General features: G+C 40.1%; 1 protein-coding gene across 2 annotated transcripts in view; it reads left to right on the top strand.

The window, feature by feature from the left end:
* Positions 1 to 1,933: 1,933 nt before the first annotated feature.
* Positions 1,934 to 26,267, top strand: part of LOC148843779 (uncharacterized) — a 45,290-nt gene continuing 20,956 nt past the window's right edge. For both annotated transcript variants that reach the window (XR_016103126.1, XM_088957126.1), the window contains exons 1-12: positions 1,934 to 2,133; positions 2,224 to 2,252; positions 2,331 to 2,442; positions 2,536 to 2,633; positions 2,908 to 3,004; positions 3,112 to 3,201; positions 3,305 to 3,367; positions 3,500 to 3,574; positions 3,680 to 3,745; positions 3,832 to 3,909; positions 25,888 to 25,998; positions 26,118 to 26,195. Coding sequence is in view for 1 of the 2 variants with exons in the window: in XM_088957126.1 (XP_088813252.1) it covers positions 2,101 to 2,133; positions 2,224 to 2,252; positions 2,331 to 2,442; positions 2,536 to 2,633; positions 2,908 to 3,004; positions 3,112 to 3,201; positions 3,305 to 3,367; positions 3,500 to 3,574; positions 3,680 to 3,745; positions 3,832 to 3,909; positions 25,888 to 25,998; positions 26,118 to 26,195 (930 nt within the window). In the remaining variant the exon portion in view is untranslated. The remainder of the gene's footprint in view (positions 2,134 to 2,223; positions 2,253 to 2,330; positions 2,443 to 2,535; positions 2,634 to 2,907; positions 3,005 to 3,111; positions 3,202 to 3,304; positions 3,368 to 3,499; positions 3,575 to 3,679; positions 3,746 to 3,831; positions 3,910 to 25,887; positions 25,999 to 26,117; positions 26,196 to 26,267) is intronic.

Here is a 26,267-nt window from a genome sequence, read left to right as displayed (position 1 = left end):
TGAGTAAAGTGGTGGGTCAACGGTGGTTCAGTGGTGTTCTAGTGTAATTGCAATGGTGCACAACAGCAGTGGTAGTTATGGTGAGAGATAACACCGTGCGGTGGGAGAGAGGTTGACAAGTACGGTAAAAAAGAAGAGTCGGAGAGAGAGATTAGTTTATGGATGGTGAGGTGAAGATGGCTTTACGAAGATAGTGGTTCGATGTGCGAGAGGAGGTTGAAGCGGCTATGGACTAGACTTGCAGAGGGTGGAAATGAAGAAGTTGCAAGGGACGGCGACTCTATGTTTGTGTGGTTGTAGATTGAGAAAATGGTGGGTTACGATAAGGATAGGTGGTGATGTAAAATGGAGACAGTTGTAGCAAGCATTATGCAACCTACAAGAATATATGGAAGAAAGAGGGAGAGAGAAATGGGACGAGTGGTGGACGGTGGGGGAGAATAACGTGTAGCTGCGACGGTGTCGGTGATATGGAAAGTAGTTGATGCAGAGAATAGAAACCAGAGGGATGGAGAATAAGTAGTTCGTTAGAGAGAGAGAGTAAGAATGGTTGAGATGGTAACGAGACCAGTTTGGTTGGTGGAGATGAACAGAGCAGAAAAAGAAGGCATGGAGTGACTATGAGCGAAAGACAACAGAGAGAGAATAGGGAAATAGAGAGAAAGATAATGGGAGAGGTAGCAGTGGGTGGAGCTACATCCGATGACCGTGGTTGAAGAAGATGATAACGTCGGAATGAAAGGAACGAAGTAGGGATAGAGAGAAGATAACACCGGAGGGTGCTTGCTGCTGGAGGTGAAGAAAGAAAGAAGTTGGAAAATGGGAAGAGGAAGGAATGAAGTAGGGATAGAGAGGAGATAACACCGGAGGGTTCTTGCCGACGAGAACTCACCCACATTTATCACAGTGATACATAAAGAACATCTCAACATAATATTATACAGGGGGAGATGTTCCCAATTCACGAGCGGGCTGCGATAAACGTGGGCAGGATTCTAGCGGATAAGAGATCCGGGCTCCTTTTATACAATTAAAAATCTTGCAGCAAGTGACGAGTCATCATCGTCACGTGCATCTGCCCCCTTCCAAAGTTGGTATTCATGCCCAAATAAGTAACCAAGATCCGCTCCTGCTGAAGATGACACAGCTGTGGATGGAACGGAACCAGCAGGGTGCATCCTACACACTGGATTCTTTACAAGAACCCTCTGGAAACTTTGAACACTGAATCCTAGTGTCTTTCTTGCAAGACTATTGTCAAAAACTGCTTTTCTTGACTTCCTGTTGCTGCAAAGATCCAGTCTTCCAACAGGGAGTGGCGGCGACTGAAGGAGGAGAAGTCCAGGGACGAAGAGGGCAGAACTGTCTCTTCTCTTTGGAGTTTGTCAGAGATCAAATCTCAGATTGCAGGATGTGTTTCTTGCTTGCTCAAAACCCCTAGTTCGAAATCTGATCTTTCTGCTAGGGTTTTCTCCTCTTTCTTCTTGATTAAGAAACCTCCCCATATTTTGGAAGTTATTCCAATCTAAATCAGTATTTGGATAAAGGTTAATCATAATCCTATCTGCAGATTAAGTTAGTTAATTCATAATCTTATCAGGAGGTTACTAGATTCAAATCTAATTTGAATTTGGTATCTTAGATGGATAAGGTCAAAGACCCAATCCTTTTACTAACACTAATTTCAGATTCGCCCCATGAACCGGTGATCATATTAGCCTAATTCGAAATGGGCTTTTGGCCCATTAAGTGCTCAGTGTTTAACCAGTTTCCAACATGCTGCCCAGTTTAACTTCTTTGTATGACATGAAACCCAAACATTAATCTACACATCATCCACATGGACCTTATGGGCCCAACACTTACATTAAGTGGCCTATATATATATATATATATATATATATATATATAAAAGATAAAAACTGATTTTTTCAAGTCTATAATTGCAATTTATCAGCCAATCAATTTCTCATATTAAAATCCAGATGCGAATAGAAGATTCTCAAAAGCTCCAAAATCCCCTTTTGGTCTCTCCTCCCTCACTACGTTTGACCGTCTTCGCCATTAGAGCAAAGGGAAGCTGTGTAGAGACCCCCCAAAATGACCACAACGGAAACAGAGTTCGATCTTAGAGTACGATCCCGAAAACCATAACAATGCCGTTAGAATTCGAACGCATTTTCTTTCTTTAGTCTTTTTATTGATGGCCTAAACTAATTGCAGGCTTCTACTCAGTCTGGATTCGGGATTGGGTGAGTTTTGTTCGGTCTTTTGGATGCATTTCTAGGGTTTGGAATGTGGTTTTGCTAGGATATTAATTTGTATTGCAGGGATTATACATTTGCTGATGCTGGGAACTTGGAGCATTGTACGAAGTATTTGAACCATACGCTGGTTACGTATGGATTTCCAGCGTCTTTGGATCTTTTTGCTAATGATCCGGTTAGGTCTTTTTTATCTATTTGTTAATTTTGAATCTATGCCTGCTTCTTTGCTTTGTTTCACTGATTGGTTTCTAGGTTTGATGTATAACAGGTTTCCATTGCACGAACCTGCAATTGCATATATTCTCTACTTCAGCAGAGACAGAGAGATATTGAGTTTAGGGAGTCTTCAAATGATCAGAGACAGAGGTGAAGACATTTCATTCTTTCATGGTGTCTTGAATGTACATTTTCTGTCGTTTTGGTTTTTTGTACGTTATGTTTGGAGCAGGATCTGGCGTTATTGGGCCACTGTTAATCGAGCTTGATTTCAAGTTTTCATTGGATCTGAAGTTTTTGACAGGAAATATCTAACAAAAAGATGATACTTTTTAGCTTCTTCTGATTACTTGGTCTGTGAAGTAGGGTAACCCTGGGTTCAATTTTCATTTGTAACCTTTACTCTTTTTTCCCTATGTCATAGATTGCTATCTGATATATCAAGATTAGAGGCTAAAGTTGAGAGGCTTGAGGCACAGTTAGCATCCAAAGACCGTGAACTGGCGACACTAACTCGCAATGTCTGAAATAGTTAACTCTTATTATAACTAATTTGTTACTTTAGTGTTATTATTAATCATCACCTATAAGCTTGACCTCTTTTTCTTATTATGTTTTATATTATCAGGAAGCTAAGGCTGCTGCAGCCTTTAAAGCCCAAATTGAAAAGCTACAACAGGAGCGGGATGAGTTTCAAAAGATGGTCATTGGGAATCAGGTTTGGATGCTTTTGATTTAACTTTGGTTGAATTCTTGGTCCTAAGATACAAGCTTATGGTTGCTGATGAAACATTCATTTTGCTCCCTTAAATGCTTCAAAGCAAGTGCGGACTCAACAGATACATGAGATGAAGAAAAAAGAGAAGGAGTATATAAAGCTGCAGGTAGGATCACTTCACTTTTCTTGCACCTTCTATGGAAATCTCTTAGTGTGTCATGCTTTACACAATAGGATTATTGAATGCAAAAAATTTAGAAATTAGAAGGATAAATCTATGCCATTTTCTACTTTGCAGGAGAGGTTAAACCAAGTATTGATGGAGAAAAAGAAGGAATCTAGATCAGGAATGGAGATAATGAATTTACTTCAGGTATCCATAATTTAATTATTGGTGATAGTGGACGTAAGTATATGGTTAGAAGTTGGAAATATTTGACTATATCCACATAACAGTATTAATGATATGTGTAAGCAGAAAGAAGGGAGGCAACGTGGGACATGGAATGGAAAGAAGGCTGACAATGATTTCTATAAAATGATTGTATGAAGGATGACTTACTTTCTTCTTTCTTTATTTTTAAGTTGATTAATATGTTATTACTGCTAATTTGCATTAACAACTGGCAGGTGGATGCTTATGAGGTAAAGAAGCAAGAATTAATGGCAGAAAATGCTGACTTGAAAGCATTGCTGCGTTCAATGCAGGTCGTTACTTAAACCCATATATATTTTTTTTGATCAATAACATCAATTTCATTAAATTACGAGAATAGAGGCAAAGGAATATAAAGGGAGATAAAATAACTTAGCTCCCCAAAAATCTGAAAACTCAGGGAAAGCAAAGAACATTAAAAACTAGCCCAGAAAACAGCCTCCCTATTCACTTCTTGCTTGGCCAGCCCATCCGCAAATGAGTTGGCACTCCTCTTCACCCAGCTGTACTGAATCTCTATGTCCCTACCCAGCCATAAGAACTGTTTTTTCTCATTGTTAAAGTTCCACAAACCACTGTCCTCTGTCTTCAACCAATTAATCACCACCTTCGAGTCACATTCCAGAATCAAACGGCTAATATTTAGATCTTTTGCTCTTCGAATTCCTTCAAGCGCTGCAAAGATCTCAGCCCTAAGAGAGTCACCTTCTTCAAAAGGGCCAGAGAATAAAGCAGTAACAATCCCTTCCTCATTCCTGAAGACTCCTCCAATCCCAGAGGGCCCTGGATTCCTTACACTACTGCCATCAAAATTCAGCTTTAGAAAGCCCGAGGGGGAGGGGACCAGAACGGACAAAGAGTCCTCTTGCATCTTGCAGTGTAAGCAATCTCTTTCCAGTTTCTTAGCAAGTCATCCATACGACAATCTGAAAACAACTCCAAAGATTTTAGCCAATGGACCAGTCTTATAAGGATTCGATCTAACAAATCTTACAAAGTTTTTTCCTTGTTAGAAAATATGCGTGAGTTTCTTTCTTCCCACAAAGACCAGCAAACCGCTGCCCTAATACACCTCCACATAGTCTTCCCTCGCTTCTTAGGCCAATTGAAAAAAGGAGAAAACAAACATTGGACAGTCTCTGGAAGATACCAAGAATGCCCAAAACGGGAGAAAACCCACTCCCAAACAGATTTAGCAACCTTACAAGAGACCATGAGGTGGTAGCCAGATTCCCCATCAGCTTTACAAAGAGCACATCTATTAGGAAGTAGACAATAGTTGGGTCTCTTTCTTTGGAGTAAGTCTAAAGTGTTGATTCTTTCCAAGAAAATTTTCCAACAAAAAAACCCCACCCGAGGAGGAATAGGTCTCCTCCAAATTTCTTTAACTGGAAAGGACAACCCCAGGGGGGTAGGAGGCTGAGTTAAGGTTTCAAAGAAAGAAGCACAAGAAAAGGTACCAGAGCTAGAAAGGGTCCAAAATCTGGTGTCTTTTTTAGCAGGGTTTAGGAAGACACCCTCAAGGGAGGCTAGTAGAGCTACCAAGCTATCCAAGTCCGTAACCCTAATTGCCCTGCATAGGCCAAGGTTTCAACCAAAGCCCGAAGTGGAAGCTGAAGGGACTAAGAAAGAAGAAGTTGATTCATTTTTCAAGTCTAAAAGAGCATACAAGGAAGGAAACTTGTCTTTCAGAGGAGAATCCCCGACCCAAAGATGTTCCCAGAAAGTTATTCGGTTACCAGAGTTTAGACCATACCTGATCCAAGGGGAGAAAACTGGAAACAGATTGTGGATGGATTTCCAAGGAGAAGCAGCTGAAGCCCTTGCCAAGATTCCAGGATCCCAGCCAGTCTTCCAGCCCATGAATGCTAGCCACAATCTTAGTCCACAATTTATCCATTTCCAAAGAGAACCTCCACAACCACTTCCCCAGAAGAGCCATGCTCCTTTTTTTGAAATTACCAATCCTTAGACCTCCTATTGTTTTACACCTAGAGACCACCTCCCAACTCACCCTATGATCTCTCTTCTCCTCTCCAGGCTCCCAGAGAAAGTTCCTTATTAATTTTTCCAAAAGATTTGAAACCTTTGAAGGGATCTTAAACACTGACAAAAAGTAAACATGAATGTTAGTTAGGGTAGATCTAATGAGAGAGACTCTTCCACCTAAAGAAAGATAACTCCTCTTCCAGGCCGCTAGCCTCTTCTCAAATTCCCTTAGTTCTCTTTCGTTCACATTCACTCCCGCCACACAACTCTTGTCGAAGTTTACCTTGAGGTTAGATATCTGCTCAAAAAGTTGTATTGTCAACTTTAGATTTCGGATCCAACTGTGGTTCCCTGCTTCATAGAAAAGGATAGTATCATCTGCAAACTGTAGAAGAGTTAAGGGAACCTCCTCCCTTCCTACTCTCCACCCTCTTATCAGATTCCTCGAGTCTGCTCTATGGATCAAACGCCCAAACACATCAACAATAAGGGTGAAAAGAAAAGGGGAAAGAGGATCTCCTTGTCTTAGACCTCTCAACGCTGGAAAGAAGTCAACCACAGTCCCGTTCACCAGGTTAGAATAATGGCAAGTCCTAACACAACCCCAGATCCACTTGCACCACCTGTCACCAAACCAAAACTCCTCAACACCTCCATCAAGAATGACTAATCAATCAAGTCAAAAGCCTTCTCCAGATCCAATTTGCAGACCACTCCCTTCATCTTTGACTTTCTAAAGCTCTCCAAGCTCTCATTTGCAATGAGGATCTGATCGGTGATTTGTCTTCCCTCTACAAAAGCACTTTGGTTGGGTGCAATAATAGAGGGGAGCACCTTCTTTATTTTGAGAGACAACACCTTAGCAATGATTTTGTACAAGCTAGTCACCAGACTAATAGGTCTAAAATATTTTGGTTGAGAGGCATATTTCTTCTTTGGGACTAAGGCAATGAAAGTTGAGTTCAATCCCGGGTTTATTACACCCCTCCTATGGAACTCCTCAAAGACCGAAGCAAGATCATTCTCCAAGATATCCCAGCAATCCTGGTAAAAGGCCATTGTGAACCCATATGGACCCGGAGCTTTTGTCCTATCCATAGAGAAAACTACTTCCTTTACCTGCTCTATATCGAATCTTTTTTCTAACCACTCTCTCTTCTCTGCACTTAGAGTCGGCCAATCCAAACCCTCCAACCACACTCTCTCATTCATAGGCCTTCTAAAAATAGATTTGAAGTGATTTACTAGGGCCTTTGCAATTTCAGCCGGGTGAGACGAAACTGTTCCATCAACTTCCAAGTTAGATATGTAATTCTTCTTTCTCCTTCCATTTGCCACTGAATGGAAAAACCTTGTGTTTCGTCTCCCTCCCTTAGCCACTTATACCTAGATTTTTGCCTCCAACTGATTTCCTCCTTGATCAGGATGTCCTCCAACTTTCTCCTTAAAACCCATATCAACTTCCTTTCTTCCTCTCCAAAGGGGCCTCTTTCTTCCTTCAGGTCCAAATCCTCAATTTGCTCCACCAGAACTTGCTTTATCTCTTTTAATCTTCCAAATTCCAGCCTATTCCACTCCTTTAATTGAAATTTTAGGTATTGGAGTTTCTTGTGGAACCTCATTCCCTCCCAATCAACTACCGGATTCGCTTGCTCCCACCACTTTCTGATTTTCTCAGTGAAACCCGAATGAGACAACCACATATTTTCAAACTTGAAAGGGATAGGCCCTACTCCTCTTAATTCCTCCTTGACCAAAACTATTGGCCAGTGGTCTGAAGTGAGTCTAGGGAGAGCCTTAGAAGTAAGGTTGCCCCAATGATCCTCCCAATCTGTTGAGAACAAAAATCTGTCCAACTTAGAGCAAATTGGCTGAGATTGAAGGTTGGACCAAGTGAAGTTATTATTTAGGAAAGGAAGTTCTTTGAGATTAAAAGAGTCCACAAATTGGTTGAACTTCCTCATACTTGTTCTCACTCTCTGTCTGGGGTTGTTGGTTTCCTCCATAAATCTCATTACATTAAAGTCCCCTCCCGCACACCAGGGTCCATCCCAAAGGCCTCTAATGTCACTCAATTCTTCCCATAATTTCTCCCTTTGCCTATAATCATTGGGGCCATACACATTTGTTAGTACTCATTCATACCCATCGGCCACCTGTTTGAACTTCAGGGAGACAGAGTGATCTCCAATTAGCTCCTCCACATTTAAGAGAATCTCTTCTTTCCACAGGGTCACAATCCCTCCCGAGGAACCCCACGAAGGAGCAGCCACCCACTTAATACCTCTAGAACTCCACACACTCCTTGCCCAATTGCAATCAAAATCCATTCTTTTGGACTACTGAAGCATAGCCACATCCGGATTGAACTTCTTAATTACCTCTTTGATTGTTGCTCTCTTCCTAAAGCTGCCCAACCCCCTCACATTCCAACTTAGGATTCTCATTGAAAACTAAAGGCTTTAACCCTAAGTCCTCTAATAGAGCATTTTCTTCTAATCCCTTTCACTTCGAACTTCTTGTCCCCCTCAATATCTTTTTTTAATCTCTCCACTTCACTCAGCCTTCTAAACTTAAACCCATATTGATATTGTTGATCTTATTCTAGTCATTGTGAAGATGCACAGTTCTGTATTTGATCATTTATTTTTACTGATGAAGAACTTCATTTTCTTCAATTTTTTTCTATTTTTTGACAAGTGATGTTACAGTCTTTTATGGTTCTTGATGAAGAAGCAGATAAATTTCCAATTTGATTATTCCATAATTGCTGTATTCTTTTGTGATGCAATTTTTCTTCAAAATTTCTTTTTCGATCTAGGTATATGCAGAAGTTTTTAATTTTATTGTCCTTGGTGATGCTTAGGGTAATTTTAATTGATTAGAGGTTCATATGACAATCATATTAGTAAATAAAAACTCCTAGGTGAGAATACTGATATTAAAACCGGGAGAAGGACAGGGAGCTGGAGCTACTTCGAAGGAGCTCTGCCTACTTGAGAGAGTGGGGTAGGGAGAAGAATTGGAGGGAAATTTCTCTTGTATTCCTTCTTTTGTTTGAATTGCTACTTATAGCCTCCTACATCAATTTTCCATCAAGAATAACAACCGAGTAACTAACTATGCTGAATTGTCCTAGAATATACATATTTAAGAGGTGGTTTGTAGGGAATATCTTTGTGGATCAACACTCGAGTTGGATCCTGGGCCTGGGCTGAATCTGAAGCGCTCAGGCCCTTTTCCTCCACTGATCTCTGGGTTTTATTAACTCTCTCCCCCTTAAGATTGACCTTGCCCTCAGGGTTGATGGAGGGAAACTGTTGCTGGATAGCCAAATCCTCCCAAGTAGCATCTTCAATTGGAAGGTTGGTCCACTGTACTTGCACTTGCTTGATGGTACGATTGTCAGACTTCACCCACCTTTCTGCAGTGGTTTTATGGGGTTGGACAAGCAGCTCTCCATCATTAGTGAACTGAGGTAAAGTTGGACTAACAACAGTAGGGGGGAGAAATGCATAGCTTCAAGAGAGACACATGAAAGACTGGGTGCATAATGGAAGATGCAGGTAAATCCAGCTTGTAGGCTACTTGGCCAATCCTCTCCAGGATCTTGAATGGACTGCAGTATCTGGGTGATAATTTTTGCCAAGCTCAACGAGCTAAAGAGGATTGCTGGTAAGGGTGTAACTTAAGAAACACATGACTTCTGGATTGTATTCCACACCTTGATGCTTATTATTATATGACGACTTCATTCTTTGCTGGGCCTGTTGCAGGTGCCTTTTTAAGGGTTGAATCAATTCATCATGAGCTGATAGTTGCTGGTCTACTTCAGCAATAGTAGAGGACCCCTTCTTGTTAGGTAAGAGTGAAGGAGGATCCCATCCATAAACAGCCTTGAAGGGAGTGGTTCCTTTATAGGCATGGAAATTGGAAAGTGGTGTTGAACCAGTATTCAGCCCAAGGCAGCCAATGTGTCCACTGTTTCAGGTTCTCATCAATAAAATACCTTTGGTAGGTTTCCAGGCAACAATTTATCACCTCGGCCTGTCCATCCATTTGAGGATGGAATCTGGTAGCACAGTACAATAGAATTCCTTGGTGCTTGAAATAAGCTTCCCAGAATCTGCTTATGAAGAGTGGATCTTGATCTATGACTATGGTGTTAGGGATGCCATGCGACATTGCTACATTATCAATGAATGCCTTTACTACTATACTGGCAATATATGGGTGAGGTAATGCAACAAAATAGGCATGCTTACTCAGTTGGTTCACCACCACAACCACAAAAGGCTGATTTTCTTGCTGATTTGGGAGGGCCTGTGACGAAACCCATTGTGATATCTTCCCAGATCTCATTTGGAATTGGTAGGGGCTGAAGTAGTTCGACTGCTGACTGGGTAATGTGTTTTTGCTGTTGACAAGTTGCACAAGAAGCTACATAAGTCTGCACCATTTTCTTCATCTTGGGTTAGTGGGTCACTGACCGCTGGTATGTTCTGAGTATGCCTGAATGCCCACCAAGGGCTGAATCATGAAATGACTGTAACAGGTTTTGATGATGGGCCAAATTTTAGGCCACCACCAACCGGCCCTTATAAAATAGAGTTGACCTGTCCACTGAATAGCCAGGCACACTGCTGGGATTCTGAGTCCACTAGGCTCGAATCTGGGCCAATTCTGAATCCTCCTAGGCTTTTGGTTTGATCTGATCTTGGAGGGAAATCTGCAACCATGAGACCTCCATACTGCTTAGTTCTTTTGGCCTAGATAAAGCATTGACCAAACCTGGTTTGTGCTCAATCACAAAATCATAACCCAATAATTTAGCAGTCCATTTTTGTAGCTTTGGACTTCCAACTGCTCTAATAAATGTTTTAGACTGCAGTGATCAGTCCTCACCACAAAGAGCCACCTCAGAAGATGGACCCTCCATTTTTTGGATGGCCAAAGTAAGTAACTGCTATCAATTCCTCTTCATATGTAGACTTGAGCTGTGTTTGGGGGAGAGAGCACTTTACTAAAATATGCTACTGGTTGGCATTGCTGCATTAACACAACACCCACTCCTCTCCCTGATGCATCACTTTCAATAGTAAATTCCTTAGAAAAATCAGGCAGCACTATGGTGGACATAGGTTACTGCAATGTTGAGTGCTTCAAATGCCTTTTCAGCTTCTTCAATCCAATGGGAAGCCCCCTTTTTAAGTAATTTGATAAGGGGTTTAGCTATGAGGCCATAACCATTGATTTGTTGATGGTAATAACCGGTTAAGCCAAAAATCCTCTTATTCCTTTCAAAGAAGTGGGCCAGGCCCAATTCACCACACACTTGATGTTTTTTGGATTAGTTTGTACCCTTCTACATTAGATAATGTGGCCCAAGTATTTGACCTTAGTTTTCCAAAAAAACATTTGGAAAGTTTTGCTAACAATTGATGGTGTCTTAATATGTCCAAGGTACACTGTAGGTGCTCCAAATGGGTGAGCCAATTGGGGCTGTACACCAAGATGTGCCAAAGAATACCAATATATGACGACACAAAAAAGGCATGAAAACACCATTCATGAGGCTTTGAAAAGTGCCAGGAGCTTTTTTAGCTACTAAGATAGAATATGATAGGGAAGAAGGCAAACGAAAAGGTAGAAGAGGGGAAGGCTGTTATGTATGCTCTAAAGTGTGGGTTCATTGTTGTTGCAGATATGAAGATTATAAGCTTGAATGTGCGGAGAAGAGACGGCTAATTATAGATGCTCTTAGGAAGGAGAAATTGGATGTGGTGTTATTACAAGAGACAAACCTTCAAGAGATAGACAGGAGATGGATCAGGAGTATCTGGCAAGTTAGGGGCTTAAGCTGGGTTTTGGCACCTTCATGAGGAGCTTTTAGAGGTATTCTCACCATTTGGTGGAATGAAGAGTTGGAGGACCAGGAAGAGCTACTAGGACAGTTATCAGTATCAATCAAATTTAGAAGGTTGACTGATGGCATAAAGATAGGGCCCATTTTTGGGAAGAGTTGAGTGCAATTAGAAGCTTGTGGGAGGAACCATGGTGTTTGGGTGGTGATTAACATAATCCAGTTTTCAATAGAGACAAACAATCCAAGCCGGGGAATCACCACAAGTATGAGGAAGTTTAATGAGTTTGTAGACTTATTCGAAGTTTCGAACAGAAAGAGATACCTTTGTTACAGGTTGACTATACTTGGTCAAATTTTCAAAACTTTCCGATTTGTTCTAAACTAGACAAATTCCTTTTTTCAGTGGATTAGGAAGTTTTGTGGGAGGATTTAATCTCATGAGCATTGGTGAGAGTGGCTTCGGATCATTGCCCTATTTGTCTAGCTCAAGCAAATTCGATAAGGGCCCCCTCACTGTTTAAGTGTGGTTGGAGGACCTTACCTTTCTAGAAAAAGTCAAATGTTGGTGGTAGGAGGTAGGGAGTAGAGGCTTGAAGAAAGGGGTTAACTTCTTGAGGAAGCTTAAGGGTTTAAAGAAAAGAAAGAAGCTCTTCCAACTATGAGTAGTGAGGGTGGAAAGGTGGAAGTTAAAATGTGAGTTAGAAGAAGTCCTTAAGAAGGAAGATATTTCTTGGAGGCAAAAATGTAGATGCAAATGGTTGTTGGAGGGGGATTTCAATACAATATGTATATTCACTCTCTAGCCAATGGGAGAAGGAAAAATCAATTTGTTAGGCTAGAAGTGGATGGGCATGATATAACCAGGGAGGAGGAGATTATTAAGGTTTTTGTGGACCATTTTAAAAGTATATTCCATAGTCAAGGGGAGAGGAGCCATCTCCCCCTGGATGTTTAATGTATTAGAGTGCCTAAAGCCATGGCTGTAGCTTTAGAGGTGGAGTTTTCTCTAGAAGAAATTAGAGAGGCGGTTTTCTCAATGGAAAGGTCTAAAGCTCTTGGACCGATGGTTTCTCTTTGGCTTTTTATCAGGAGTGTTGGGATCTCACCGAAAGAGATTTGTTGGATGGTTTCAATGAGTTCTACATTGAAGGGGAAATTTCTTAAGGTATAAACTCAACTTCCATTGCCCTAATTCCCAGAAAGAAGGAAGCAAAAAATTCCAGACCAATAAGCCTAGTGGGAATCCTCTACAAGGTTATATTGCAAAGGTCTTAGCTGGAAGACTAAAAAAGGTATTACTTTTGGTCATCTCATAGCATCAAGGTGCCTTTGTTGAAGGAAGACATATTACCGACGGGTGTTGGTAGCAAAGGGAGGGGCTTGGTGTGCAAGTTCGACTTAGAGAATGCTTATGACTTTGTGGATTGGTCTTTTCTCTTGGAACTTATAGGGAGAATCGGGTTAGGGGAGTGGTGGAGGATGTGGATGAAGGGATGCCTTAGTTCAGTACAATACTGGATCATGATTAATGGTGTGGCTAGAGGTTACTTTCCAGCAAAAAGAGGATTAAGACAAGGGGATCCCCTTTCCCCCTTCCTATTCAATTTAATTTGTGATGTCCTAAGTAGGATGATCATGGAGGCTGATAAGAGAAACCTATTTAGAGGATGGAGGATAGGAAGACTTGAGGTGACAAACACTCATTTGTAGTTTGCGAACGTCATCATTTTATTCTGTGAGGGAGGTATCCAAAAGAGTATAAGAAATTCGCATGAGCTCATCGCCATAGTTTTCAAGGCACGAAGGCGAGGCTAGGCGATTGGGGGGCACCTTGTCGCCTAGGCGATGGATTTTTTATGTTAAAAACATAGATCCTAGGGTGGTTCTTTGGGTACCATAACCATATTTCTTTAATAATTATTCATGATTTTCATAAGAGAAGTATAAATTTCAAATCAACATATTCATGAGAAGAAAAGGAAGAAAGAAGAAGGAAGAAGAAGATGTGCTGATTAGATAAAATTTTTAGTTCTTCCTTATTGGTTCAGGTTTTTAAGTCGTTGAGGGTTCAATATAGCGATGTTTGTGTTGATTAAACCCTAATAAATAAGAAAATAATAAAAAGAAATTAGTATATAAACACACAAAATGATTATTTTAGTTTAATAATGTCTATTATAATCTCAAAAAGAATGTATAAAAAAGTATTTTATAGTAGGAAGTAGAAAACTGCTAGGCGATTAGGCGAGCCTCAAGGGGTGCCTTGTCGCCTAGGCATCGCCTTGACAACTATGCTCATCACTTCCTTTGAATCACTTTCCAAGTTGAAGGTAAATTGGGGAAAAGGTTCTATAGCAGGGATTAACTTGGAAGATGAAAGTTTGAGATAGCTAACTGAGATTCTGGGGAGTGGGGTCAAACAGACCTTCTTCACGGAGGTATTACAGGAATTCCTGTGGAGAGATGCCAGTGAAACCAAAACCTCTCAGCCAATGCTGGCTAACAGACCTTATTTGTCAAAGGAGAAAGATAATGAGGAGGCCAGAGCTAATCAAAGCCTCATGGAGTGGTGTAAGAAGTTCATAGTTTATTCCAACAGAAAGGGCTGCAACTGGAAACAAATAGCAGAGGATATTAGAAAAAGGATTTCCCTTGAAGGTTTGCTGAATCTAATAATGTTCCTGGAAGGCAAAGCTCTTTTGGAAGTGGGAAGCTTAATGGAGGAGATTTGTGCTTTCCCAGAAGGTTCCTTACAGGAGCTGGATACATCAAACTTTAGTGCGACGACCTTCATTCTGGAGGGAGTTAGACCAGAAGAAGTTCCTAGATTGGTGGATCTGGTCATCGATGAAGTTACCTACAAGATCTGGTTACCATTGTCAATGGAAGCTCAGTTGTGGAAGGGCTTGCCGAAGGAAGAAGAAATTGACATGTCAAAATTTAGGACATGTGGTGATTCTGGAAAAGAAGACAAATGGTTTTCAAATCGTATGAAGGCAACTTAACTGTTCACTCTGCTGAAAGGTGGAGTGCATGGTGCCATTTTAGTGGAGAGATCTGCGCCATCTAATTTTGCTCTAAGGATTAAGTTTAAATCCTTTGCTGATGTGGTAGCAAGTGAGAAAGGTGAGGTAACCAAGGCATGTGAAAAGGCACTAAGAGTTGAACCAGTGGCTGAACTGAGGAGCTCAGGCAGTCCAATTCACTCTTTTAGGCCCTGTTTGGCATCACTCAGGAGAGTCACTTCTGGCGATTCTTGCGATTCTTCAGAGTAGAATGTTGTTTGGGTTTGCCTGTTTTGGAGAATCGCTGCATTTTTTGATAGAATTTCTCATAAGGCATGATTCTTGGAAGCCATATTTTTTTCGCATCCAAGGATGAGAAATTCTTATCCTCATTCTCGCTATGTCCTTTCTAAATGAATGAACACGTGTGCTTGTTTTGCATGTGAAAGTATGGGTGTTTAAGTAATGTACCACAAAGCAGCACAATATTCCTTCGTGAAAAAAATCCCTAAACCGAGTATATTTGTCTTCATCTTTTTGCTCTCAGGTCTCAACAGCCATCTTCACTCCATTCTCAGGTTGCTCCTCAAGGATGTGAGGTCAAAAATCTAGATTTTAAAACCTTGATTTTTTTTTTAACAAATCAAAACATTTCTGTTTGTTTTTTCCTGAAAATGGAGAGCTAGGAATCTATTTTGGGTGACGGAACTCTCAATGGCACAAACTCCTCCCAATGGTGGTCGATCTCTCTGGTAAGGTTCAATCTTTCACTTCGGCAGCATCAACTTCCATTTTGTCTTCTTATTTCATCTTCTTATTTCAGTCTTGTCTTTCAAAAAGGACATTACTCTTCTTCTATTTCCAGATTTTTTTTTTCATTTTCTTCCTTCTCTGTTTCAAGTGTTGCGATTTTCAGTTGCAAGGGTTGCAATCGATAGTCTTGTCTTTCTTCACCTATTTCTCAACCTGTTTGTCCGTTCTCTTACAGAACTTGATCTCATTTCCTAAATCTATTTAAAAGCTCTTGGGTGCTGCCGTTGGTGTGTTGGAGCTTGTGGAAGGAACACAATAGCCAATTAGTTGAAAACAGGAAATATCAGGTGGAATCCTTTATAGGAAAAGCAGATATAGCCTTGCAGCCTGGCAATACGTTGTGGACATATTCAGCTGGTTATCACCACCTGAAACTATTAATGCAATGTGGTTAGGCACCGGTGATAACCAGCTAATGTTGTTAGAACCATTGCTTTGAGAAAGTTATGTGGTTGAATACTCAACACCAACAATGAAAATATGAAAAATATAAGAGAAGTTATGTGGTTCAAAATTCTGGATTATGAATTCTATATTATTACTGAAAATCCACTATTGCTCTGTTTGATAAAAGTTAAATGTATTTTTGGTTACTACTAAAAAATATGATAAATATTATGTTGTTGAATACTTCTTATTAATGATTACTAAAAATATGATAACAGATATTCATAATTTTGTTCATTGTAGGTTGAATCCAGTTTGGGTTGATCAATGATTACTGAAAAATATGAGAAAGCATATTTATACTTTGTTCTTTGATTTGATAGAAGAAAGGAGAGGGAATGTTATTTTAACTAAATGCTAAAATATATCAAGAGTAGAGAGAGAAATCTAGTAAAATCAAGTAAAGTCAATTTATTATAGGGATGCTATCTTAACTTGTATTAAGGGGATTTTATCTTAATTAAATACAAATTTATAAAGGGAGTGGTTTTCTATATTTCTCATTTAGAGATTTGATCTGAAAAACGGGGTGATGCCAAATGTTATTCTGATTCTGAGAAACAAGAATAAAATGAATGTGCTAAACACTTGTGCAAATTCTTTGGATGAGAATTTATAGAATCCATTCTTTCTTGGATGGATTCTGAAGATGAGAATTTCCAGAATTGATGCCAAACAGGGCCTTAATTAGTCATGTGACCACTTAAATGGCCAGGTGTTGGACCAAAGACGAATGATGGAGGTTGGTGTTTTCGGTCTGTTGTCGTTTTTTTGAAGATAAATGAAAAAGATTTATTGAAATAAAAAAGAAGATACAAGTCTATTAACTTCCTCTTTGACACTTCAAAGGATCACCTCTGGTAACAGCGGCAAAGCAGGGTAGAAAATCTCGCCCTTGTTCCTCAGGCAAGCTGAAGGGAGTAAAGCTATCGTCTGATTCTAATTTGGTGTGGATGATGATGTCGCACCAGAATGCTACAACTCCTGATAAACCCAATCCAAAATTCCTTAGGTCTTCTCATGAAGATTCAGAGGAAGACAGTATAGGGAAGATTTACACAGGAGGGACTAGGGAGATTTTAACCAACCATCTAGCATTGGGAGTGTGAATAGTACCAAAGCCTATAATGTGTGGCTGCTCTCAGACTTGAAGCCATGTTCTTACTCTTGTCAGCCTGAGTTTTTACCATACTAAGCAATGGGCCCTCCGAATAGTTATGATTGCAGATAATAAATCATTAATAGTAATGAAATTTTATGTGATGTAGTTAGGAGAAATTATAATTAACACATTTATTCCAATTCCCAAAAATTATTTGTTTTCGATTTTTTAAGTTTAGAACCTTCTATTAGATACATTGTATATAAATACACAATTTTTTTAGGGTATTTTATATATGTTGATGAGATGACTAATGAAGTGATACTTTTGACTCCCAGATCTATTTTCTCTTCTTAAGTACCTCGTTTCTCTTCTTGTTCTTCTTTTTTATTTTTCTACCTGCCACATATCTAGATTGATAACTTGGTAACCAAACTGTTTTCAAATCATTGCTGATTGTTGCAACATGATGTCCTGTTGATGTCACATTCTCACACCATCCCTACCATGATGTCCTGCTGATGTCACACTCTGGAGAAGAAAACCTGATTTATTGATTCAATTTCTAAGTTTTTGGTGCATGACTTAGACTCATTTGGATCAATTATGGGGAGTTTTATAGGTCTGCAAGATGTCTTGCTATTGGGAAGTGAGGGATATCGTGGTATGCCATTATGTAGGAAGTGCCATTTGGTGGAGCTAGCTTGTTCTCAGTTGGAGGTAGGGATGAAGGAATAGCTGGAAAGAGAATTTGAAGAGGAAGAGGTTTGTATTGCTGTCAAAAAGATGAAGGGGGATAAGGCCCTGGGGCCTGATTGTTTTAACATTGGTTTCTTCAAAATGTTCTGGAAGATCAATATAGACTTTATGGATATGATGAAGAAATTATGGGTGGAGAAAAAACTAGAAAAAATTTCCAATGCAACCTTCATTTCTCTTATCTTGAAAGTGGATGGGGTTGTCAGAGTGAGATTTCAGGCTGATTAGCCTAGTTCGTAGTCCTTATAAAATCATTGCCATGGTGTTGTCCAGAAGGCTGAAGATGGTGTTGAATTTGGTGGTGGGTGCGACACAAATGGCTTTTGTGCAAGGTAGGCAAATTTTGGATGGGGTTTTGATTGCTAGCGAATGTGTGGATGCAAGAATTAGAAGTGGGGAGGCAGGGATGATCTGCAAAATTGACTTAGAAAAGGCATATGACCATGTCAAATGGGGCTTCTTAGAAGAAGTGATGTGAAGGATGGGCTTTGGGGAAGGATGGAGAAGCTGGATTTTTGCATGTATCTTCTCAGCTTCCTTTTCAGTGTTGGTGAATGGGGTTTCCACCAAGTTTTTCAGTGCATCACGAGGATTGAGGCAAGGGGATCCTATGGTTTTTGTGCTTGTAATGGAGGTGTTGAGTAAGCTGATTGAGCATGGAAGTGAGTTGGGGTTGGTTGCCGGCTTAAAAGTTGGGAGAGAAAGGCTGGCCAAATTTCATATGTAATATGCAGATGAGACTTTGATCTTCTTGGGTGCTTCTGTAGAGCAGGTTTATAACCTTAGGGGTATTCTTAATTGCTTCCAACTGTTGTCTGGGCTTAAGATTAATCTAAGCAAAAGTATTATGATTGGAGTGGGAGAATATTCATCAAGTTGTTTTAGAGGAATGTACTGGAGCCTTGGGATGTTTAAATGGGGAATTTCCTTTCTCCTACTTGGGGCTTTCTATTGGGGCTAGGGCAGCTGCCCCTTCCACTTGGAAACCTGTTCTAGATAGAATTGATCAGAAATTGGCGGGTTGGAAGAGGAAATTTCTGTCTCTTGAGTGGAAACTAATTTTAGTTAAGAGTGTTCTTTCAAATTTGCCAATTTATTATCTCTCCCTATTAAAGGCATCTTCTCCAGTGGTGGGAGAGATTGAAAGAATGCAAAGGGATTTCCTTTGGAATTTTAGAGTGGATAAAAGGAAGCTTTATTTGGTTAAATGGGACATGGTGTGTAGACCAAAAAAAAAAAAAAAACAAAAAGATAGGGGCTTGGGAGTCTCAATGTCCCTTGTTTTGCTAAGCCATCAGCTAGCCCATTTGCACTTCTTCAGACCCATTTAAATTCAGCCTCAACCTCCTTTGCTATCTTCTCCACTTCCCTAATCACATGTTTAAACGTCCATGGTATGGCTGCTGTTTTTCTGCCCATGAAATTACTACTTTTGAATCCCCTTCCACTTCAACATGTCTATCCTAGCTGTTTGACTAGCTTTAACCCTTGTAGTAATGCCAATAGTTCAGCCTTCACTGAGTTTCCGGTGCCAACCAGTCCTGAGATCATACCCAATATCCTCCTTTCAGAGTTTCTTAATACTCCTCCTATTCTTGAGATGCCTGGATTTTCAAAGGAGCACCCATCAAAATTTAGCTTTACTTTATTGCCTTCTGGTGGTTTCCACTCCAGCCTTACTTTATCTCTTACTCTCGATGATTGTGCTACTTCAGACCATGTTCTTATAATGTCTGTGACTGAGAAGACTTGAAAGCTATCCAAGGGTTTTACCCAATGGGCTACTTTCACCTTGATACTATCAATCACTTCCTCTAAGAAGATTTTGTTGTTCCTCTCTTCCCATATTACCCGACAAATTGCTGCCTTTGTTGCTTTCCACATTACCATCCCTCTTTTCTTTCGTTGTCTCAAGAATTCATGGGTGAAGAGTCCTGCCCCATCTTGAGGGGGAACCACCTGCAGCCAAAGAGAGTACAAAAGAATTCCCAAATTCGATGCACACAAGAACAGGATATCATTAAATGAGAAAAGGTCTCACCACTTTTCTTACACAATTGTTTTGATCATAATTCACAGAAAAAAAAAGAACTTGAGTAGAATTAGGGTTTTCCTATTCAGGGTGTATAAGCATGCACTATGTCTGCTAAAACCCCTTAATTATATTCCTTAGAGGAAATACCCTTTGATTTTGATTTTATGTGAAAGAGCTACTTTGTAAGGGTGAAACTCAATAACAGGTATAAGCAGTCCCATCAGCTTGGATTCTTAGTGGTTATACCCATGAGCGGGCCCCACAATTGGTAGAACAGTGAGTTCCATTAATTGGTAAAAAAAATGAGACCCACTATATTGATTTGGTAGTGGCATGACCCACTTTAATATTTTAATAGTGGATGTGGCCCAATTTGATATTTTACATTTAATTATTTTAACGGTGGGCCCCGTTTATAGGTGAGACCCACTTGGTTGATTTGATAGTGGGTGTGACTAGGCCTGTTCATGGGCCGGGCCGGGCTCGGGCTGGGCTTTCACTCTATATTAATAGAAATTTCTAAGTCTCGAGCCTGAGCCCGGCCCGATCCTCATAAAAAGCCCGAAGCCCGGGACTGGGCCCAAGCCCGAAATTTAGCCCATACTGTTAGCAGCTGAATATATATATATATATATATATATATATATTTATAGAGAGAGAGAGAGAGAGAGAGAGAGAGAGAGAGAGAGAGAGAGAGAGAGAGAGAGAGAGAGAGAGAGAGAGAGAGAGAGAGAGAGAGAGAGAGAGAGAGAGAAGATTAAAAAAAGTATATATTAAATTATAAATATATATTTTAATAAATATTATACTATTTATATATTTTATATTTTATATAATATATAAAATACATATTATATATTATATATATATATAATGCTGAGTCGGGCCGGGCCGGGCTTGGGTTGGGCTTTTTTGACAAATCCCGAGTCCGGCCCGAAACACAGTCGGGCTTACTGTGTTAGGCCTGAGGTCAGGCCCGCGGGCCTAATTACATGACCAAGCCCGATCGGGGGGGGGGGCTAGGCCATCGGGCTACCCGAACAGGTCTAGGTGTGACCAACTTTAACATTTTATATTGAATATTTTAACAGTGGGCCCCATTGATAGGTGGGGCTCACTAGGTTGATTTGTTAGTGGGCATGACTCTAATATTTTAAACTTAAATATTTTGACAGTGGCCCCACTGACAGGAGGGACCCACTAGTTTGATTTGATGGTGGGCATGGCTCACTTTAGGTAGTGTTTGAGAACACTTAAAAGGAAGTACTTCTTTTAAGAGCTGGGACCACACATTAAGTGGTTTTGTGGGTTTGGTAAAAAAAGTGGGGAAGAAGTACTTGTTTTTTCAAAGTACTTTAAAAAAGTGACTTCAAGTTGGCTTTTTTTAAGTACTTCTTGAAGAAGTAATTCTCCAAATAAATGGGATGAACCAGTTCCTAATAATTTTTTGTAATGCCTAAATTACCCCCATGAGGGTTATACCTCCTCCTTCTCCATTCATTCGAACTCCTTCAGTCCCTCCCATTTCCTCCACTTCTCCTAGTCCCAACCATAACCCAGAAAATCATTCCATCGGCCACTCACGTACACCGGTGTCTGTAAACGTGGTCCACCGGCGACGGGAAGAATTCCGACAGTAAACATAGAAAAGTTCTCTCCAGTCTCCTCAATGACTCTTCTTTCTTCTTCTTCCTCTTCTTCCCGTCTTCATTCTTCTTCCGTCTTCTTCATCCGAGAACCATTACTCCTCACATCGGTGGTCATCAGTCGTTAGAACAAAGCTAATCTCCCCAAGCCCTAATCCCTATTTCCATAGATTAAACACCCCTATTACCATATCCTTTTAAAAAACCTTGTTTTTTGTTAGAATGGAATTTTTCGCAGTAGATTAAACTCTCCATAATACAAAGCCTTTAACGCAAAATCACCACTCAATTTTGACCAGCTCTTCGGATCTATGTGGTTTCCAATGTTAGACTGCACATGATAGACGTTCCTTTACTTTGATTGGGGTCGATCCAACCTTGTACGGTCACCATGTTCTTTTGTGCAGTCATGGCTTTTTGAGCAATCACTTTGCAGTTTTTCGAGCAATAAGTTTGTAGTTTTGTAACACCACAACTGCATTACCAAAGGCGAAATCAACAGCACCAGTGATGCAACGGTCTTTATAGAATTGGTGGAGGGAATGTGCATAGAGGGTGTCCTTGTTTGCATCGATGCAGCAACGATTATCATGTGGTTCTAATCATACAATGGAAACAATGGTGAAGTAGAGGAAGAATTTGAAGAGAAAATCAAAGACAAATTTTGAAGAGTATATTGAAATGGAGATGAAGAAAGGCGTTGTGTTTGCTGAGGAAGATTTGGAATTGGAAAGGAAACTTGTGAAGAAGCTCAAGGTGAAAGGTGGAAGATTGTGGGGAACCGATGATGGGATCAATGAGTTATTTGATAGAATTCCATCTGTTCTTGATTCATTAGTGGATGAAGAAATTCTGGATGCTGAAGATCTTGTAAAGAGCTCTAATCACAATTCTACTATTAAGAAACATAAGCAGAAACAATTGTTGGATGCATCTGAACAAGAACCAGAAGATGAGGTTGTGAAGTGAGGGCTAAAATTGTCATTTGTGTCAATATAAGCACTTATGGGGAAAGTAGCTTACCAAACATACCCACCCCAATAAGTGCTTAAAAACATAATAAGTGATTTCAAAAGTGGGTTACCAAACAGTGTGGTTGTTAAAATAAGTACTTCTAAGAAACAAATACTTCTTTTAACAAGTACTTAATCATCAAACATGGCCTTAATGTTTTGAACTTAATTATTTTGACTGTGGGACCCACTAGTTTGATTTGATAGTGGGCATGACCCACTTTAATGTTTTAAACTTAAATATTTTGATAGTGGGCCCCGCTAACAGGTGGGACCCACTAGGTTGATTTGTTAGTGGGCGTGGCCCACTTTAAGATTTTAAACTTAAATATTTTGATAGTGGGCCTCGCTGACAGGTGGGACCCACTAGTTTGATTTGACAGTGGGCCTAGTCCACTTTAATGTTTTAAACTTAAATATTTTGACAATGGGCCCCATTGATAGGTGGGACCCACTAGGTTGATTTGTTAGTGGGCGCGGCCCACTTTAAGATTTTAAACTTAAATATTGACAGGTGGGACCCACTAGTTTGATTTGATAGTGGGCATGGCCTACTTAAATGTTTTGAACTTAAATATTTTGATAGTGGCCCCCGCTGACGGGTGGGACTCACTAGTTTGATTTGATAGTGGGCATGGCCCACTTTAATGTTTTGAACTTAAATATTTTGACAGTGGGCCCTGTTGATAGGTGGGACCCACTAGTTTGATTTGATAGTGGGAATTTAGATTATATTTTATTTATTTATTTAGATATATATTTTTATAACTGAGGTGGATAGGATCCACCAATTGAATCTTAACTAATTCAGGGGGTAATGTAATTTATCTTCTTAAAGTGGATAAGATCCACATCGTATGACAGTGGGTCCCTCTGTAACAGTTGGCAGTAAACTGAAACAGCGGGTCCTTGGGGTCTGTCATTTACAAATGGCAATATTGGCTGCAACAAACAGCAAACCAGTACATCTGTTCTCTTTCTCAGGTCTGCAACATTAACACGTGTGGTGTCCCCTTTTTAAGTGGATAAGATCCACTGACAGTGGGACCCGGAAGCCTGCCATTTACAAGTGGCAACATAGACTGCCACAATAATACATGTGTCCCCCTTTTCAAGTCTGCAACAGTGTTGCAACAGGTGGCAAAGTGCTGTTACAGGTCAGCACACCTGTCCCATTTTAGGTGTATTGACAGCACTGGGTTAGCCTACTGAAATTCTTTGGGGTGGATAGAATCCACCGACATATCAGAGGCTCCCCAGCATTATCATTATTTTTTGTTTTCATTGAGGTGGATGGGATTCCACTAGATATGCATATATGTAATTTGAAATAAGATTTTGAGTTCTAGCAGAACTCTAAGAGAGAGAGAGAGAGAGAGAGAGAGAGAGAGAAGATAAGGATTGAAATAGATAAAATTTTAAAGAGATGGATGGAAAGGATAAGATTTATTCCTGTGTAAGCCTGTCCTTACACCTCAATCAGCCAAACTACAAATTCCCTCTATTTGGTCTCTCTTTTTTCTCTTTCTTTCTTATCTCTTTCTCTTCTCCCTTCTCTCTATCTGCTGCCCAATTTTCTTCTCGTCTCCCCCTTATATAGAGGAGACAGTTATGGGGTAGGGAGGTTAGATCAGCCTCCCCACTCTTCATACGTGGGGTGGTTGCTTAACTCCATAATTTATGTGGAATGGGCCAGCTGTCAAGTCTGGCCCCTCAAGCCATATATTTTATTTATTTATTTATTTTACATCATATATTTTTAACCCTAAACAACAATGAACACACATGAGGAGAAAGGCAAACATATGGCCTTCTTTTCTGTAGCATATCACAAGTGTTTACCTTACCAAGGAATATTTCCCAGCAAAAGGCTTGGATCTTCGGGGGAATAGGCTTGCACCAAATTTCTTTCACAAGGAAAACCCCACCTAGAAGGTTGGGGGAAAAGCAAGTTCTTTGAAGAAAGAGGAGCAAGAAAAAAGGCCATATGGAGAGCCTACCCAAATTCTAGAGTCTTCCAACGAAGGGTCCAAGTGGATTTGCCTTAAGAGGTCCAACATTTGGATTAAAGACTCACACTCATTTTCCCTTAGTCCCCTTCTAAAGCCCAAATTCCAGTTCACACCATTTGGATACAGTGATCCTAACATGGATATAGCTTCCTCCTTGAGGTTAGATAGCGCAAAGAGATCAGGAAATTTGTCTTTTAGTGGGGTTTCCCCTACCCATGGATCTTTCCAAAGCAAAATTTTATTACCTTTTCCCACATCAAACCGGATGGAATTGAGGAAAGTAGGGTAGATTTCATGAATTGCTTTCCAAGGAGAAGCTGAAGAACTGTGAGGGGAAACTTTTGCATCCCAGCCATTTCCAACCACCCCATGAATGCTCTCAATCACTTTGTGCCATAATCTGTTGCCCTCAAAGAGAAACCAAGCTTCAAGCTTCAAGAATTGGAAATTGGTCTTTCATCTGCTGAGATCAAATGGTGGAAAGAATTTAAAGATTGGAGATTTATTGTCAAATCCATGTATAATGCTTTAACGAGGTCCCGGGTGGAGGTTGATGCAATTAGAGGAGTTTGTGGGAGACCTGTTCCCCCAAGAATCGAAGCATTTGTATGGCTGATTTCTAGAGGCTGCATTTTTTATGCAGGACATATCAAAGAAACAAGGCTATCAATTCCCAAACAGATATGTGCCATGTTTTGCCGAATAGGAGAATGTTATGCACTTCATGGTTCATTGCTTCTTTGTGAAAAGGATCTGGTCCTTCTTTAAGCTCTTTAAGGCGACTGGATGGACATCAGTGGACTCTGCTGCAATCTTTGGTGATTGGCCAAGAGTTGTTGGAACTTGGAAGTACTAAAGCAAAAATTCTCTGGAGCTGCATTCCATTTGCTGTCTGCTGGGAGGTTTGGAGGGAGAGAAACAAGAGGATTTTTGAAGGGAGAACGAAAATATTGGAAGAAGTTGGGGCAGTAATCTCTTCTTTTTCTGTTGGCTGGATGTTGGTACTCCCAGGATTTGAGGGTCTAAAGAAAGAAGATTTGCATTCTGACTTTTAGATGTATATTTTATTTTCAGCAATACAATTTTCTTTTTTGTTTATCTTCAAAAAATAAAAAAAATCTTGGAGTCATTTGTGAGTTAGAGAGAACCCAAATATTTGCCTAATGCCATGCCTTGTTACCTCCATCCTGCCACATATAACTTAGAACTACATGTACCTCTCCATAGTAAAAGAGATGTAGGATAGGATTGTTGAGACATTCACAAGTCTAACTGTCTAAGGCACAGGGGCTTACCAACTATAAAAAGACGTATATAGTATTCGGCAATTCCTTGCTGTAATCTTATCAGCTGTTGGCATTCTCACTTCCTTCTCAAAGGGTAAAAATGTTTCCTATTGTTGTTTTGCAGTGAGCTTCTTCTCATAACTCATTGTTTCGTGCTTTCACTACATGGCTCATTTTGCATTGCATTGCTTCATCATTCTTAGTGGTGCTTTTAAAATGTGGTTTTTTTAGTTTGCATGACTACTGAAGGTGGGTTTTGGGATCTATTGTTTTCTAGATGGATATGCGTGATTTCTTAAATGCTCCAAATGGGTTGTCCAAGCAATCATTAGCTGTCAGCGAAAAACCTGATGCAGATCCTCCACAGTCCCCATTGGGTGGGAGGACGGTATGGCTGATGTCCATTCTTGAACGATGCAAAAGGGTTTCTCTTTTGTGAAATAGATTTTTTTTTTATAACTTCTTTGGGGGATTAGATTCAATTATTGAATATTTCTTTATTTGTAGGATGTCTTTGATCTGCCTTTTCATATGGCTAGAGATCAAATAGAAGAGAGCTTGCGGACTAAAATGGCTTCTATAAAGGTGAAGTAATTTTTTATTTTTACAGATTTCTTCTTTATTGTTTATATTTTCATGGAAACAAGTGGTTGCATC

Source organism: Nelumbo lutea, chromosome 8 (assembly GCF_056320005.1).
Source record: "Nelumbo lutea isolate HS-2025 chromosome 8, American lotus-T2T, whole genome shotgun sequence".
NCBI lineage: Eukaryota > Viridiplantae > Streptophyta > Magnoliopsida > Proteales > Nelumbonaceae > Nelumbo > Nelumbo lutea.
The sequence above is the reverse complement of the archived record's forward strand: the minus strand, read 5'-3'. Positions and strand labels throughout refer to the sequence as shown.